Raw genomic sequence first — 16836 nt, 5'->3', positions numbered from 1 at the left:
AATGTTATCGATGTTTTATATTTCAGGGACCTACACGACCGTGACTCGTGACACGAATTTTCTATGAAATATCGTTTCATGCTTGAATTTAGTGTCCGAAGAAGACAAGATTATTGATTATTCTTTCACGCGAGTAAGATGGATCACAGACTCCTTTTCCAATTGTCAAAACGTATCGAATTCGTATTTACCTACGTTTCTTTATTGACGGTTACAAATTTATGTTTACTTTTTTTATATTCAAGTATATTCTTCTACACCTGTGTAAATAAAATTCCTCGAGAAAGCTAAGTCATGAGTCGAAACGTTGAACGATGAAGTTTGTCGAGTCTTCTCAAACAACCAGCAAGATATATCAGATTTTGATAAAATGATTTTATTGTTAAGTAAGTATGAATTACGCTGAGCTCAATGAATTGCAAAAATAACTGTGTACTTTGGCCTGTATAGATTTACGATATACACGTAACAAAGAATGAAACATTGACCGGCTATTCAACGATAATGATTTTATTATTTTTCGTAACGTAATTGCAATCAAAATTGTTGATTTACTCGATTACCAGCGATGATATCTACGACTATCAGTGACGAAGCGGATGATTAATCATGTCGACAGTATTATTGCCCAATAATTACTTGAACATACTCCGTTACAGAGTGGATTAAGTATTGTTGACTATTATAACATTTATGTGATGGACAAAATTGTATTGGATAAAATATTTAATCTTATAATTCAAATTCCAATTTTTGGTCTAAAAGTGACGATTAAAATCTTGTATATTTCTTTATTATACAAAATTTTTTACCTAAATAAGAGCTTTGAGTTATGGCATAGCATTAAATACTGAAAGTGTCGAATTTGTAGCTTCATTCTATATTTAATTTTTCAACCTCTACAAACAAACCTGTACTCTCAGTACTACGATGAAATCATTGGTATATTTTTTGTGGTTAGAGAAGGCTCCGTCTTCAGCGGACGTACAAAAGGGGAAAAAATTGTTTATTGCTCGTCACTATTTAGGAGCGAAAACTTCGGTGAGTCACAGACAACCATAAGAAACACTGTATTCGTGCCGTACCGTTTCACGAAAATATTTAAGACGTCGAACAACCTACCTAGTAAAATATTACACTACAGGATCATCGATTTAAATTTAATAATGGTCACCTCAAGACGAACCTTGACCCGAAAAACAAGATCAGTCGCAAAGGATGTGCCCACTCATACGCTGTCAAATATTTAATACAACAAAAATAATACAATACTATACATAAAATGTTACACGATAAATATAATTAAAAATTCCCGTACACCGACGTTACATCTAGGAACTAAAGAAATTATCCATGCTAATAGAATAGGTACTAATGAACGACTATGCAAACTAAAATTTGGAATTAAAAAGACAATAAAAAGTGTTCAAGATTTAAATAGTTCTCACTTGTTCTCAGCACCGGTCACAAGTGGTCAGCTCCGGTCAACTAGTGGTCTGTTTTGGTCAACTGGTGGTCAGTGTCGGTCAACTAGTGGTCAGTACTGGTCAACTAGTGGTCACCAGTCGTCGGTAATGGTGCTCGAGTGGTCAAGGCGCCAGAACAGGACCCAATGCAGAGATCCATCCGTCTTGGACGCTTCAGGTACAATGAAATTTTCGACAACTGGGTCTGCGTATACTTTATGGTGAGGGAACAGGATGGTAGGGTACAACGTCGACTAGGCAGTTAATTCGACCGTCGAAAAATTAATCTCTGCACTCTGACAAGCAATTATCGAATAAATAATTTTTTTACAATCTTATTTTACTCCAGTCACCACTGCTTATTTGTAAAACAGACACAAAATAAAATATCTATTCTGTACCACGTCTGTGATGAAATGTTTACTCTGTACTTCGTCTGTGGTACTGATATTCCTAGGTACTTGCTAATTTCTGCGAGTGCAACGAGATGGAGCTGCAATTCTCTTCTACGATCTTTGTGCACTCTACTCGTATCGCGTACAATACGCGGGACGATATAATAAATAAACGAAATAAATTCTGTCAATATTATAAAACCTGCATTCAATTTTTACAAATCTTATCTAATTTTTCGCGAATATAATTGTACGTCAAAGCGTGTAATAACTCGCACGTGGCATTATTAAGTTACTAGGCGACTCTTCGACACCCACATGTCGATTCCAGTTCACCTTGACGGACTAAGGTGTATCGCGCTTTTAGTTCTAGTAGGAAAAGGTGTACCCTTTCGGAAAAGCGACACTCTCGCAGGTGTCTAGTTTCCAGCGGTACACACCGTGACAATTGCGTTAATTCTCCGATAAGAATGCAAAGAAAACGTCTATCTAGCGAATAAATTACGAAATTATTAAATTTTCCAAAAATTAGATTTTTATAGAAGACTATTCTATAGAAACTACTTTTATATCAAAATATATTTGATAAATTTAAATTAATAACAATTTTAAAAAATTCTCATCTATTGTTCGAATAAAATGTTGCCCATTTCTGATTTAGAATACGATAAATTAGATCTTACCATAATTAAGCTAATCTATTTAGATTAATATCGTTACTCGTAAATATGAATTACGTTCGTGTCGGTCGTATAAATATGTATATAGTGAACCAGTATAATTCCCTCGAGATTTTTTTCTTCCGATTACATCATAGGACGGTCATTAATATTAAAAACAGAATTTGTCACAGAATCGTGGCCAATTACGCCGCGCGACAAAAATCTCGGAAAACCGTGCTCGCCCACGCGGAACGACCATTTTCGTTTGTACCATGATGCGTCTTCTTAATTGTGCGAGGCAAAGGCGCATCGATGCGCAAGTTTGCATCGATTTGCATCTTTCAACTGCGTCATCGCGCAACATGATCCAACGACGCCCGAGAACGAGCATTAGAATTTCGTGTGTAGGCGCTCGGACCTTGTCGGGAGTTTACCAACACGGTTAATTTGCAACATTCCGCATGCAATAGTAACAAAAAAAAAACAAATATGAAAAACTGGTCGCTGAAAAGTAGGTATATTTCCTTAAAAAAAATTAATTTTACGTTTCAACACTCGGGGAGCCCTCGATTATCCGAAGTATTATCTTATTCATGCTTCTTTTTAAAATTCAAGAAACGATGAAGAGTATATTACATAATACGAATATTGTCTCAAAGTTGATACAGTTTACGCGCAGTTGACGGATTAATTATGACACAGGCTACAGAAAGAGTATTATCTCAAACAACGCAACGCTAACCACCGGCGAAAACGACGACAATAAATAATTGTTAATCAAACCTGGCACGAGCTACAGTCGCTAACACAAATTTGCATACAACGTTCTAACATGGTATGAACGACCAATGTAGGCTAAGAATCTACGCTGTTATACGATTGATTGATGTTTACCAACAGAATATTAATGCGACCACGTGAATATTTTCTATAAGCTTCGATTGACCTATGATATACGTTACATATACAGATCTACGAATATGAAATTATACAGAAGACAAAATTGTGTAACAGAATTTACGTGGTGGAAAAATTGAATGAAAACAGACTAAATTAGCTAACACTTCTGAAAATATAAAAAATTCTAGGAACATCGTAAAAACACAGATTTTGAATTTGATATTAATAGTAACTCCATAGGGCGTACGTGGAGATTTATACTCGACAATCTGTTCTTCGAGTATCGAAAAAGAGGAAAGAGATAACCGTGTGTTACCAATACGTATCCGACACCTACGAAACAGCGATTTATTCCGCACGTAGCACGTAGAGATACGCGCGTCCGCGGATGTCGCAACATTTCTGCTCTCAAAAGCAAATCTTGTATGGATCGATGAACTAGTTCGCGAAACTGGAAAGGGACAAAACAGGCCGTGACCCATTGACTCATTAGCACGCCCAAAGACAGACAACACTGCCAACAGCTGTTGGCGATCGTGGCGATCACGTACCGGGGACATGAAATCGGATCGAAGTCGCATCCGTGCGCTTCGGAACACCTGGTCGATCATGCTGCAGTTCCACGAAATGATTGCGTTGCATAATCGGATCGTATTAACATCGCGAATGACGCTTCTAGAATCACGGTGACTAATTCAACGTGATGTGGAACCGTTCTCCAACTCGTTCTCCAAAGACTCGAGCCAGCAACAAATACATACAAACTTTTAAACAAAAATTTGAATAACATAATACCTATCATTGTTTTTTTTAAACTCCGACGTCTGTCTATTCAGATGTTTCTTTTTAGATCGATTTAGATTACTGGAAAATATATGAACAAATTAAAAAAAAATTAGATTACAATGTTTTTGCTCTGAAGTTGAGCTTTCTTGTGATTCGTAACGATTCCACTTCGTGAAACGTGAAACTATATATTTTTTAAAAACGTTTACTATGATATAGTTCCATAACAATATTCATGCCAGAAAATGAATAAACAGATGCAAAACTTTCCGGCATGTGATCTCTGGTGTTAAACCTTCCAGAGCCAGATTATGTACAGAAAATCGTATTTTCCAAGCGTATAATAGATAAAGCTCTCTTCATCTCTCGCTGATATTTCTGACGCGCGTCTGCGGGAATTTTGGACCTCAGACATTTTGAAATACCGTTGTTTCGTGTTGAATGCACGATGACGTTGTCTCGTTTCGCCAAACAGCTTTGAAAAGAATAATTCCGCGCTCGAAACAACGAAATATTCTCGGGAATCGTTCGATGCACGAAATTAAAAATTACAAATATAAATCGCCTAACCCAGATCTGCATCATAACTTATCTGATTTATTCGGCACGAAAGGAAGGCCTCTTTGTTGACCAAAGAGTGACGTAACCGGACGTTTCGCGGGGAACAGATTCGAGAGTCGAACAATTATTCCAACGAGCGCGCAAAGTTTCGTTGCTTCGACATCGTATTGTCTCGTTAAAACGTTATCAACGTTCTCTTTTAGAACGTTTTATCCGCGAACGGGAACATTACGTCCCGCGATAAATATCCATCGAAGTTTTCCGCGCATTTAATATGTCTCTGGTTGCATCACGGACTTTCCGGAAAAGGATTCGACACAGTCGAACGAAGACAAGAGCGGAGAAGGGACGAGTTATGTGATCAACTGCTAATTGCGTCGATTAGACCGTTTAATTGGCAATTCGACGATTAACCAATCGATGATTACGGGAATTGAAGCTGGCGTCGGTCCAGATACCGGAGCACGGTTCTTCATCGCTGAGATACTTATGATCGGTAAAAGTACTGGTAAAAAAGAAAAAGCAGAGAAAATCGACGATGATCTAAAAATGAACAAAAATTTTTCACGCGATTATACGAAGAATAAACAAAATGTGAAAAGCCTTTTCGTTTACGCTCGTAATTCGCTGACTTTCCTTCCTAATTTCAACCAGTGTTAAAAAAAATCGTTAATAAAAAGACCGTTAAATTTCATTTATGCACAGACGCGGTTTTTCTACGCCCGTCGGATAACTTTGCAAACTTTAATCGACTTAGATATTACTTTCACCGTCGTATCACGTATTAATTTGCCACGACGGACAGCGTGTTAAATTGGCATGACATTTGCGCGAACAGTTTGAAAAAGTTGATCGTCCGGTAACGGAAAGCTGCGACGTTTTTACGAACGGTTAAACGCGATTACACTTTTGGGAAAGTATATCGAAATTACTGGTTTATCGGGACGAGGGAAGAAGGAAGGGATTCGTGTGCAACTGTTGCAACGATTCGTGAAAATTGTTGGTGAGCCAGTTTCTCCGATGCATTGCAAGTTTAACCGTAAACGGGTCACGGGTTTATAAGAGCGTCTATGGAAATAAGGAAAGGTGGATAGAAAGTTGGACGTTAATTCGATTCTTTCACGATGATCAAAATGCTATTTGCGGGCACCTTTCCTGTGGTTAAAAATCGTCACCGACGATTTCCTGCTGCCTTTTTTACGCAATCGACCGTGTTGAGGTCGCCATTAATAAACATGAACGATTTGTTGCACCGCGAATTCGACCGACGAATCCAGCGATTATTTTTCGCGTTATGAAATCGACAATAAAATTTTGTTGGATTTCAAACTCGTTTCAGCTTACCGTAAAGTTACATCGTACGATTTATCAGCGTTGTTTGCACGTCGATCATAATTTAATCGCGATCGTATCATCGTTCGCGTGAAAAATAAATACGAGAAAATTTTTAAGCAGCGACGAACGAAGCGCTATTTCAGAGCATTGTAGACCGAGTGCAATAATCATAATCGCATTTTATTGACTTACCTTCAACGGCTTGACGACATCGTAGTGACTCTCCTGCGTTCTGGAATCGTAGGTTGTCGTCAACGTTGAGTTCTGTCTCCTGCAATTAAACACGCAATTAAATACACAACGTTTCTTGGAAACCTCGATAATCAACATTTTTCAAATACAAATTGCTAATCAACGTATAGCGATTTATTCGATCGAATAGTTGAATATTTACTCGTGAACTGTATCGTATTTCATTCGTGGGTTAAAAAATCTTGAATATGATAAAATTAGGATACTTACGCCACCGAATCGGATCCATTGACGGTAGGCTTCGGCGATTGGATGCCCGATCGAACTGGCGTGCCCATATGAACAGGCGAGGGTCCTTTGCTTCCCAAGGGTTGCTTCATGCTGCAATTACGGAAGAAAATGAACGATCAGTTCCCAAGTAACGGGCAAATCTCTAAATTATGATCGAGCATCGCCCATTCTACGTAATTGTGCGCTAATTCTGCAAAATCAACAACGTCAAATCGTTGCACGTAGTAGTTACATTCTACGTCGATTTTGAAATGACCATGTCGCGTCAAAGCTTATCGTCGACTTCACGTTGGCGAATGTTTAGAGGGCCACCGACAATCAAGATTACCATCGGAATATCATCCGGAAGGGACGATGGGGTTAGAAAGGTCATTCGAGGCACTAGTCATTATTCAACCGAGACGTGATTTATGGAAACAAGATATTCTAGCGTCCTTTGTAGCCGCAAAACGTATGCAATCTTTGTCTCATCCCGTAACAAATACAGTCAGTGTGACATTACTTAACATAAATACATCTAATTTGCAAGATAGGCAGCGTGGAAACATATTCAGGAAATGTTCTTCGTGAAATATTGACACTTTCGGATCTTGAATTTTTAGACTTCCAATCGAATTGTTTTTATTTTGGATGTTTTATAAGTATAGAGTACAAGTGAAAATATATATTGCAGAAGAACACAAGGGAATAATTAATTTGGAGAAAATTGAGAGATTGCGAACGCGTTTGAAAACTCGTATCTTCAATCTGAAATAAAATAGATGACTCGAAATTTGTAATTCCGTGGTAATATCTACGTTTAACAGAATAATTTTCCAAGTACACGATGTTTCGAGTTTCTCGAACGCTGTTCCCTCGTTAGAAAGTTACGAAGGCAGCATTACATACATCAAATTTTGTATTTCTTTGGCGATGTTGAAATTACGAGCGTACAAAAATTCGCAGAGAAATTTCCAGCCGACTGTCTGGAAATATTTACGACTAGAGCAGTATCACGTGTTTACAGAACAACGCCGTGGAATTCAATACGTGTTCTGTTTTCTATTTTTTGTTCTTTCTTTTTGTATCTTTCGACAGTCGCGCGATTTACTGACATTTTCCAAGTCAGTGTCGAACGGTTTCTATAGAACCGACGTTCGATTTTCGAGCCCTGTGTTCCGTTATATGAAATCTCGCGGCGTCACGACGCCGTGCAATATTTTTTATTGTCGTATTTCAATATAAATTATAGCTTTGACTGTCAAATAAATTGGTCGTCTTGCGACGCCCTTCGTATTGTATTTATTACATTATGACTCTTGGTTAAATAGAACTAGTTTCTAACCTTTTAAAGGGGTCAAAAACAGTCCTCGAATTAAATATTAAAAAATAAATTTGGAGAATGCTTGAGAATCAATTACAAGGAACTTCAAACTAGTCCACTATTTATTGTATAATTCACATTATCATTGAGAACAAACATTCTGCGTATGAATTTCGAAATTGTATAGACCCTACATTGTATTGTTTCCTATTTCTATTGCGGATAAACACACGTTATTCCGAAGAAGACATCGAGGTAGGTCGAGAACGTTAAATACACAGAGTCTCGTAACTGAGCCAGGTTATCGCTTTGTTCCAAGCGAAGACAGAATAAAATCGTACATGAAAATTTTGCACTGTTTAACGAACGAATGAAGTTTAATTTAAATACGCAATATTCGCTCCAAATGCTTCGTCGCGCCGATTAAATTTATTCAAGTTTTAAATTATTGCCCAAATGCGGATTAAATTTATTTAATCGAGAACTGGACGTTAAGAGATTTAATGGCGTACCGTGTCGCGCGATTTTCGTGGATGGTCGTCGGTCTGAAAATCAGCACGCGTGTCAGTCGCCTGACGGGAACCGAAAGCGGAAACTGTTCATAATTCAGCGTCGCATTTTAAACGAACGATACCGAACCGCCGTGACAGTGCTACGGTAGAACTGTCTATTCGTATGTAAAAATTCTTGATAAAGAAAAGAAAAGTTCTCTCGATCTCAAAGAAAATAAAACATAAACGTTAGTGGGAAGTTTCTGAAGAAAGTAAAAAGAAACAACTATTTATATTCAGCTCTCGTATTCCCACCTCTATGTATTCATCATTGTTGCAAGCGTACAAAGTTGAAACTCCAAATAATAATTCTTGAATAATTTTCCATATCTCGTAAAACGAGAAATAAAATGTGAAAATAGTAAGTAACAAGGTTCGAATCAAAACACTTTCAGATCTGAATTTTAAGAGCACTTTTTGGTCCAGTTACTGTCGTTTGAAAAACAAGAAAAGGTCCCAAGTGAACTCTCAGCTGTACTCAGGAGCAACGATCTCCGATGTTCGATCTGTTCGTTCGAATCAGAGCGTCGAAAGATTAATATCTGGCGTACCGATTGACGCAAGGCGGCGTGGTCCCGGCGCTCTTCAAGCTGCACGTGCTACCGTGGCTGTTCTGTTTGGTATAAATCGGCCGATTGTTGGGGGCGACGCTGACGCGTTCCGCGATGCGGAATCGCGGTACCGTTGGCTTGTGATAAATCATCGTTCCACCAGAGGACAATTCACCAAAAATCTCGAACGGATTCGAGGCTCACTGTTTCATCTCAGGCTCCCACGCGATGCACGGTCGACGAACACCGATATCGGTTCGCGTTCCGATCGCGACGAGGCCACCACTGCGTCTACTATGCGGATCCGCAAACACTGAACGAAACTCTGTACGCGATGGGGATCGTTCCACGGTCACGTGGCGATTTGACCGCTCGGGAAGTCGTGGAATTCGAATTGCTCGCGTCTTATTTAGGGGAGCACGATTGAGGACCGAACGGAATCTGAGGATCGCGGCGTGCACACTGCGTCGCGGCTGCAGGGAACGATGCTGCTACCGAGGAAGCCCGACGTGGAGTATCGAGGGAGCCAAGCGACGGCCACGATTTCGCCCGCCAGCGGCATTAGACACGACTGCCCGTCGAATCACTCGCTCCGCTCGTAATAACAAAGCGTATCGCGGCCTATCAGAGGCTGACTTCGTTTCCCGCGACGTTGTTCCCTTCGCGTGTGCACCACGGACCCTCGATCAGCTGTGCCGAGTGAAACGCGCATTCGAGGAAATTTTACGGCGGATTCGCTTCGTCCCGAATTGGAACAAAATGCAACGCATTCGACGATTTACACGAGGCTGTATTATAGTACTATTTAAATCTACCGAACAGATGCACCCCTTTGGTATTAAAAAAAATTCTTCTGAGATAATTAAACCGACTGGTGTATACAATTTATCGATTTTTTATTTTTGGGTGGAGCTTCTAAATTGGTAAACAAATATGCCCCACCAAGAGCATTCGAGAGGATTCGTGAAATTTTGGAAATTTACTATTTCATCGAATAAATTCGTATCTTCGTTTTATACGAATGGAATTTTCTGGCAAAATCCGAGTTTCGTGCTCCAACTGTGGACCCAATAAGAAAACCTTTGGTTAGATTTTAATCGAACGGGATCTAAGTTGTGAACAAGTTATGGCGTTGATTAAACGCGAGAAAAGCGAAGTTAGATCAGAAAGTGAGATTTCGAATTCTTTTTCCTTCGCTTCCTGATTTAATTTGCGTTTATGTCTCACTTTCGTCGTACTTAATTAACGCCATAACTTGCCCGCAGGATCTTGTTCGATTACGAGAAATAATCGTTTTTCCAATTACTCGGTAGTTTGTTTTGGTTTCTTTCTCTTCCAACAAAATCGTTCCTGAGACATTATGTAAGTCCAATTTTTGGTATTTCCGACTGTTCTATTTTTTGTAATAAATGTAACTCGCGTAGAAAAGAATTGCAAACATTTATCCAATATTAAAGGAAATAAATCATGCAATTATAACATAGTCTTGTAAAGATACTTATAAGAACCTGGCAGGATGCCAGCAAGGACAACGAAGTATTTAAAATGACATTCTTCCCAATTTCGACGGAATGCAGTTTATACTCAATTTAAATATATAAGCAGTAAAGATTTTTATGTTCGATACAATATAGTTTTCATTTTTCATATAATTTCAAAAACTTACCATATTACATGATATTTATAAGAAAAATGACATTGTCCACGATGTCGTTCCGTTATTTTCGTAATGAGCGACTTTCACGATAACAACTATAACTGAATGTACCCTAGATAGAATAACTACGAATAAATGACGACTGCGTTCGATGAAGTATTAAGAACAGTACATTACGATACCTATAAAAATAATTGACGGTTTGTTACAAGAAAATTTATCTTGGATCAAAAAGCTGATTTTTTTGGAAGAATAAACCAAATATAAATTCTTCTTAAATTCTCAAAAAAATATCGGATTCGTGGTTCGTATCACACAAAACTTCGATGCAATACATCGGTTTATCGCTGAGAAAAAGAAAGAACAGAATTAATGGCACTACACGCAAGTAGAATGTGAACAGCGTTGTGTAATTGTACCTTACGAAGGCTGACTACAAACGTCTGACCCAATACTACTCGCACGGAAGGTTTTTTCCCCGCGGAATACGCGTATTTGTCGTCAACGAGTCCACATTCGATAGAAAATTTTCTAACAAAACAAGAAAACGACAAGTTGATTAAATCATCTCCTTTAAAAAAAAAAAATAAATAAAATGCATATTCTTTAAGCTTACAAAACATCGGATTTCTTGCTTCGGTATCTTGCAAAAACTTCAACAGAGAGAACGTGAGCAATTAATAAAGAAATGTACACATTTACCGTTAACAAATGAAGGCTCCTAAGGAAAGTTTTCAAACATTTGTTGCCAAGAAATCGAAGTTTGCGAGAAAATTTTCCAATGGATTTCGCTCGCAAGAAAGTGACCTGATAAATATCAAATGATCCCCTTCGAAAGAATAAGCAATGTATTCCCATTAAATTTGTATAAAACATTCCTGTTTTAATCAATGGATAATACGTAGGCAATTACAACAGCAATGTGCGCATTTATCGTCGGTAAATCGAGGTTCCAGAGGATAGTTTCCAAGTGTTTTGGTGGACAACGAGAAAGTGATAGGGTAAACGATCCGTTTTGGAGGAATCGCGTCGCCCAGCATCTGGCTGATGCGTCTCGAGACTCGACGAAGCAGCCGGTGTAACACAGTTATTTCTCGCGTTCAAAACGACACACGTTTCTAGTATCCACTGGCGGTAAACTATCCCGCGCACGAGTCACAGTGAATTTCACAACAGGTTGAACGCACTGCCACACTTTCCGCGGGTACACCAACGTGCGAATTCCTATAAATTCTCAAACGTCACCGCCAAGCTCGAGAACGAATTCTTCGTTCTGCTTTCCTGCATCGCGCCAAGATTACGCGTCGCCGCGGGAGAACCGTTGTTTGCATACGATTTACATAAAATGGTACCTGGTCCCCCGTGAAATTTATCGACGTCAACCCGGGAACGTCCTTCACATTTTTACGAAGAGAAAGATTGACGTGAGCGCAACAACGTAACAGCCTCGCGCCGTTCCGCGTGGGCGTCGATCACGGTTCGGAGCAAACTATCGATAGAAATTTCAAGTAATCAGTGAAAGTCGAACAAATGCTATCGTTCATTCGATAAAAATAGACAGGGTGGATCGTGTAATGTTTTTGTTATTTATTATCGAAAATTCTGCCTATCTCTGATCCGGTCAAAACACGAACTCGGTCGATGCACGCGCTGATAGCGAACATCTACGTATACTAATTTCGCCAGTAAAAGTACGCACATTTGATTAATGGCGTTATTAACAAGTATATACGTTTGTTATTTACATTTAGAGAAAATGCATAGCAAAAGCTGAAAGTTTCACTGACGCGTCGCAGTCTGGCGATTCGACGAAAGGAAAAAAAGAGAAAGAAAAACGTTACTCGATAACAACTTTTTCGAGATCCACGAAACTGCACATGCATTAAAAGCTACTTATAAATTGTCGTTAGTATGAATGTATGGATATTTATTACATGTATTAATTCATGAAATTATTTCGTGGTTTGATTAATGGCTACCTCGGAAGAAATTGTGTGTCTTTCAGTCATTTTAATTTTTAATTTGAACAAATCCCTTCGAACGACGATTCTATTGTGCTTCACGAATGTACTTGAAGCGACTCGAATAAAAATGTTCGAGGTAAAGGAAGCCCTAAGAGGATACGTCGAACGTGATTTCGCGAAACATGAATTGACAACAAACAATTGCGAAAGAATGGAGCATTCTCGTCTCGCCTTAAGCGGCACCTGCAATCGATTCACCTTGAACCAAACCGAAGTAACCTACTCTCGATGCACCGTTCCACATAAGACATTTACAACACCTGCTATTCTTCGACGCTAACGAAGCGTCGTAATTCAAGATAGACGCTCGTTCCGCGATTTCCCCTTAATCGAGCGAATCTCAAACAAAGCCGCGTTTGTGACCGATCTCGGCCGGCCACGCGCACTAATTAAGTGCCACGACTTGCCAGTACGTGCAAGTAGGTGGATAGGTTGTTGGCAAACGTTGGAGAACCAATCATAATCTCGAATCGACCACTCGAACGAATGAATCAGTGAACTTTTGAAAATTTTATCTATCGATGAATGTGACAAATGTTACTATCAAAGTATTCTATATATAGTTTGTCGATGAATCATGCGAGGTGGTCAACGCCGAAAAAACTGAAATTATTGCTCAAGATTGTATGCAAAATTTCGATCTTCCAGAGCGCTCCGTTCTCGAGATGGGAGTGATCTTCGGTTTGAAACGCGACACAAAGAAGGGTGCGTAATAAAAGCATGAATGGTCGGGTACTTGGAACGCGAAGCAGTTTGTTACCATTTCGAGGAATACACCGATGGAATCAAATACTTTCGAGTCCAGTGAATCATTCAGAACAACCTCGTTTATTGAACCTGTTGAAGGATCAAGGACTACCGACAGCCTCCTATTTCAACGACCGCAAAACGAACGTTTCTTGACGTCTAAATACGTCATATTTTGTGGTTAACGAAGTGCCAGACACTCGAAACGCCTTTAGACCGCACTAATTTCGCGAGAAGCGTCAACGCGTACGCTAACCAGCCTCGTTAGTACGTCTACAAACGTGTAGTATTGAAAGAAAGTCTCGTTAAGCCTTGTAACTACGTCTTGCAAACTCTTTAATTCCCTGCGTTTATAGTATTAACAGAATTTTTCCCTAACATTAACAGGATCGATTTTTCATACGTCACGTGCATGATATCATTTCCTTAATTACAAGATGCTCCTTGTTTTTTGCGTAGGCACGCAGTAGCACTTAATCCATCGGTGGATAGGTGAATCGATCCTCTTAATGGATGAGTCAATCGAAGTCCCCCAAGAGACAAAGCGAGACCTTGCAGAAATTCGATATTGCGATTAAATGTTTCTTCTGATCGCACGATTGCACAGATAAGACAAGCTTTGAGTCAGCTCTGCGACGCTGGACTTCATGGTCAGCTTGGGTAATAAACGTAAACAGAAGGAAAAGGGCAATAACAAACAACCAATACTTCTTGGAAATTATTACTCGATCTTTAATGCAGCGGTGGCCAATCTCGTAGCGTACAGGAGCTTGAAACTTTCATTTGTTACCTATAGTTCGAATAAATTTTATCTCATCTCTGAATATCTCTCATTTGCAAGTAAATTTGGAAATTATTCAAAAGGATAATCTGTGATTTGGTATTCGTTAAATTACAATCTGAAATATACGATGCAATTAAACGAATAAAATTGAATGACATTTCGATGGACCAAACGTTGGCATCTATTATTCGAATAAAATTGCGACCGTCTCTGGTTACGTGAGTCTTGTTTTAATATGCTATGGGAAAGAAACGACTGAAACAATCGAGAGACGAATCCCAGGTCGTTTGAACAATAATTCAATCAGACGTCAGCATCCAGCAGTAACATCATACGGATTCATCGTTTATGGCTCGACCACGATGGCCTCTGTAACACGACACTGTTTGCATACTTACGTGCAATACACAAGGTCGACTACCGCAGGTTTGTCACGTTGCAAATACTATATTGTCGCTCCTACGATAAGCTGAACTTTGATAAATTAAACTCTATCGTAACTTACGAGAGTTCTCGACACGTGAACAAACTGGAAACTACAACATTGCACGTATTTCGTAATATTTTCGAGGACCGCTGAGGATCGATGTTAAAAAATTGTTACTATTTATAATTCTACCCGAAAATTGCAAAGAATTTTATTTGATTACCAATCGTGCAAACGGAACTACCGTAGTCGCTTCTTAAATGTTTGCGAGACAATGGATGTTTACCCGAGCAAATCTTTGCTTTGACTTCGTGCAGCCGGTGTATAACAAGTTTTCGAAATACAAAAAATCAGACGTCTAGACGTCGAACCAGAAATATGCACGCTCGTACGAGCGTAACGAGTGTCTCGTGTGCGTAAATGAGACAATGAGACCATAAATATGTATAACGAAACCATGGAGCGAGAATCGTCGATGGTACGCAACCAATGACGAGGCTGCACGGTCACGATTTCCCCCGTGACCAACGTGCACGTACTATTCCGATATATCCGGTATCCGGACTCGGAACAATGTCAACGGTCGATGCCAATGAACCGCCTTCGAATTCCACTTTCATTTCTTTGACGCACCGATACAACACGCGAACTGCCTCTTTCTCGTCGACGTCATTGAAAGTTATTTAGGTTACGAAACCGCGCGAATGATTGCAAAACGCCGGATAAAAGATAACGAACCACCGATCTCTGACACGTAATAAGGTAGGCACGTTCTGTGCAAAGAAACGTTTTAATTCTCTAAAGGCTAGCAGAAGAGTAGAAAATTGGGAGTATTTAATATTCCTATAAATACGAACGGACCAATTACACGAGCTATTGGGATCGGATCGTATTTACATTCGAATAAATTGAACGAAGTTCCAATTCTCCATTGTTAGGATTCGTTTTGGAGGAAGTTATTATTGGCTGAAAACAATTTGCCTCGATCGATGGTTAAATACGCGAATCAGAACAGAATGGAATTGGTCCAACAAAATGTCCGCGACGTTGACGAGTCGAGTTTTCGTTATTATCACCGGATGCGACCGATATGCCGTTGCAGAAAAGATACATTGCACTTGACATCTCGGGGAGTTGGTAATTTTAGCCAGTTACACGACGTTTACGAGGATACAGCCGGGACCATTTATTCGTACGTAAAAAGGTATGCGAGCGACACACACGAGGGATGACTTCCCGCCGCTCCTGATTTGTCCACTGTGGAACAGCCGATGCACGTGGTCGTGGGAAAACAGAGCACGGATATGGTGTATAACTTTCAAACGAACCACCCACACGAAGCCCTAAAAATAATCGAGGACAAACAAACAACAGTACGCACGGTTTGGCTAAAATTGAAATTTTTAATCGACGTTTAAGTCGATGTCTCGTTCACGTGGAACGAAAAATACTTGGAACTTGTAATTTTTGCCTTCTATTAGGAAGACGTTCCAAAAAATCTTCTAATTTTTCTTTAAAAAAAATTAAATTAATACCAAAAAATTCATTTTTACTTTGAAACTCAACTAAAGATCAAATAAAACATATCCAAACTACGTCGGAAATATACGATGGTGATTTTCTATTTTACGAACTGTAGCATCACATATGTGTGACATTATTCGGGAGATTTAGTCGATTTGTTTAACACATTTTATTTGTAGGTAGCTTTTCGACTGAATGACGGTAGCGAATGTGTTAACGCTTAGCCTACGGGGGACGTACTAGTATAGTTGAGAGCTAAACATAAACGGCGAGGGACGTACTGGTACATCGTTCTCAAACCAAGCGTAACGACGGGAGACGTACTAATACGTGAATAGTTTAGGTTTGAATCCGGTCGTCCCAAACATTTATAAACTTGCCCTGTATGTTATTTTTAACAGATGTGTTTATTTATCTGTCAAATGAATTTTGTTTTTACGCTGCCTAATCTTACGCACTTTTACGAATATTTTTACTTAAGCGTTATGTTTTCCAATTGTGAAAAACAAAATAAATAGAAATAAAAATAATTATTTTATTAAGAATCTTATTCAAAGTTAAAATCCATCTGCTACCATATGAATTTTGACCAGTATTTGCACGTTTGTCAATTTTTCCATATAATTAGTTCAAACATTATTTCGTACCGAAAAAATCGTGTTGCTTTTACGCGGCTCTTT

The 16836-nt window shown here is 39.1% G+C and overlaps 1 protein-coding gene across 5 annotated transcripts in view; it reads right to left on the bottom strand.

The window, feature by feature from the left end:
• LOC143343064 (WD repeat-containing protein 47) overlaps nucleotides 1-16836 on the bottom strand; it is a 102825-nt gene that overhangs the window by 50608 nt on the left and 35381 nt on the right. For all 5 annotated transcript variants that reach the window (XM_076767584.1, XM_076767580.1, XM_076767582.1 and 2 more), the window contains exons 5-6: nucleotides 6568-6678; nucleotides 6298-6376 (exon numbers count right to left, since the gene is read on the bottom strand). In XM_076767584.1, coding sequence (XP_076623699.1) covers nucleotides 6298-6376; nucleotides 6568-6678 — 190 coding nt within the window. The remainder of the gene's footprint in view (nucleotides 1-6297; nucleotides 6377-6567; nucleotides 6679-16836) is intronic.

This window comes from Colletes latitarsis, chromosome 6 (assembly GCF_051014445.1).
Source record: "Colletes latitarsis isolate SP2378_abdomen chromosome 6, iyColLati1, whole genome shotgun sequence".
NCBI lineage: Eukaryota > Metazoa > Arthropoda > Insecta > Hymenoptera > Colletidae > Colletes > Colletes latitarsis.
The sequence above is the reverse complement of the archived record's forward strand: the minus strand, read 5'-3'. Positions and strand labels throughout refer to the sequence as shown.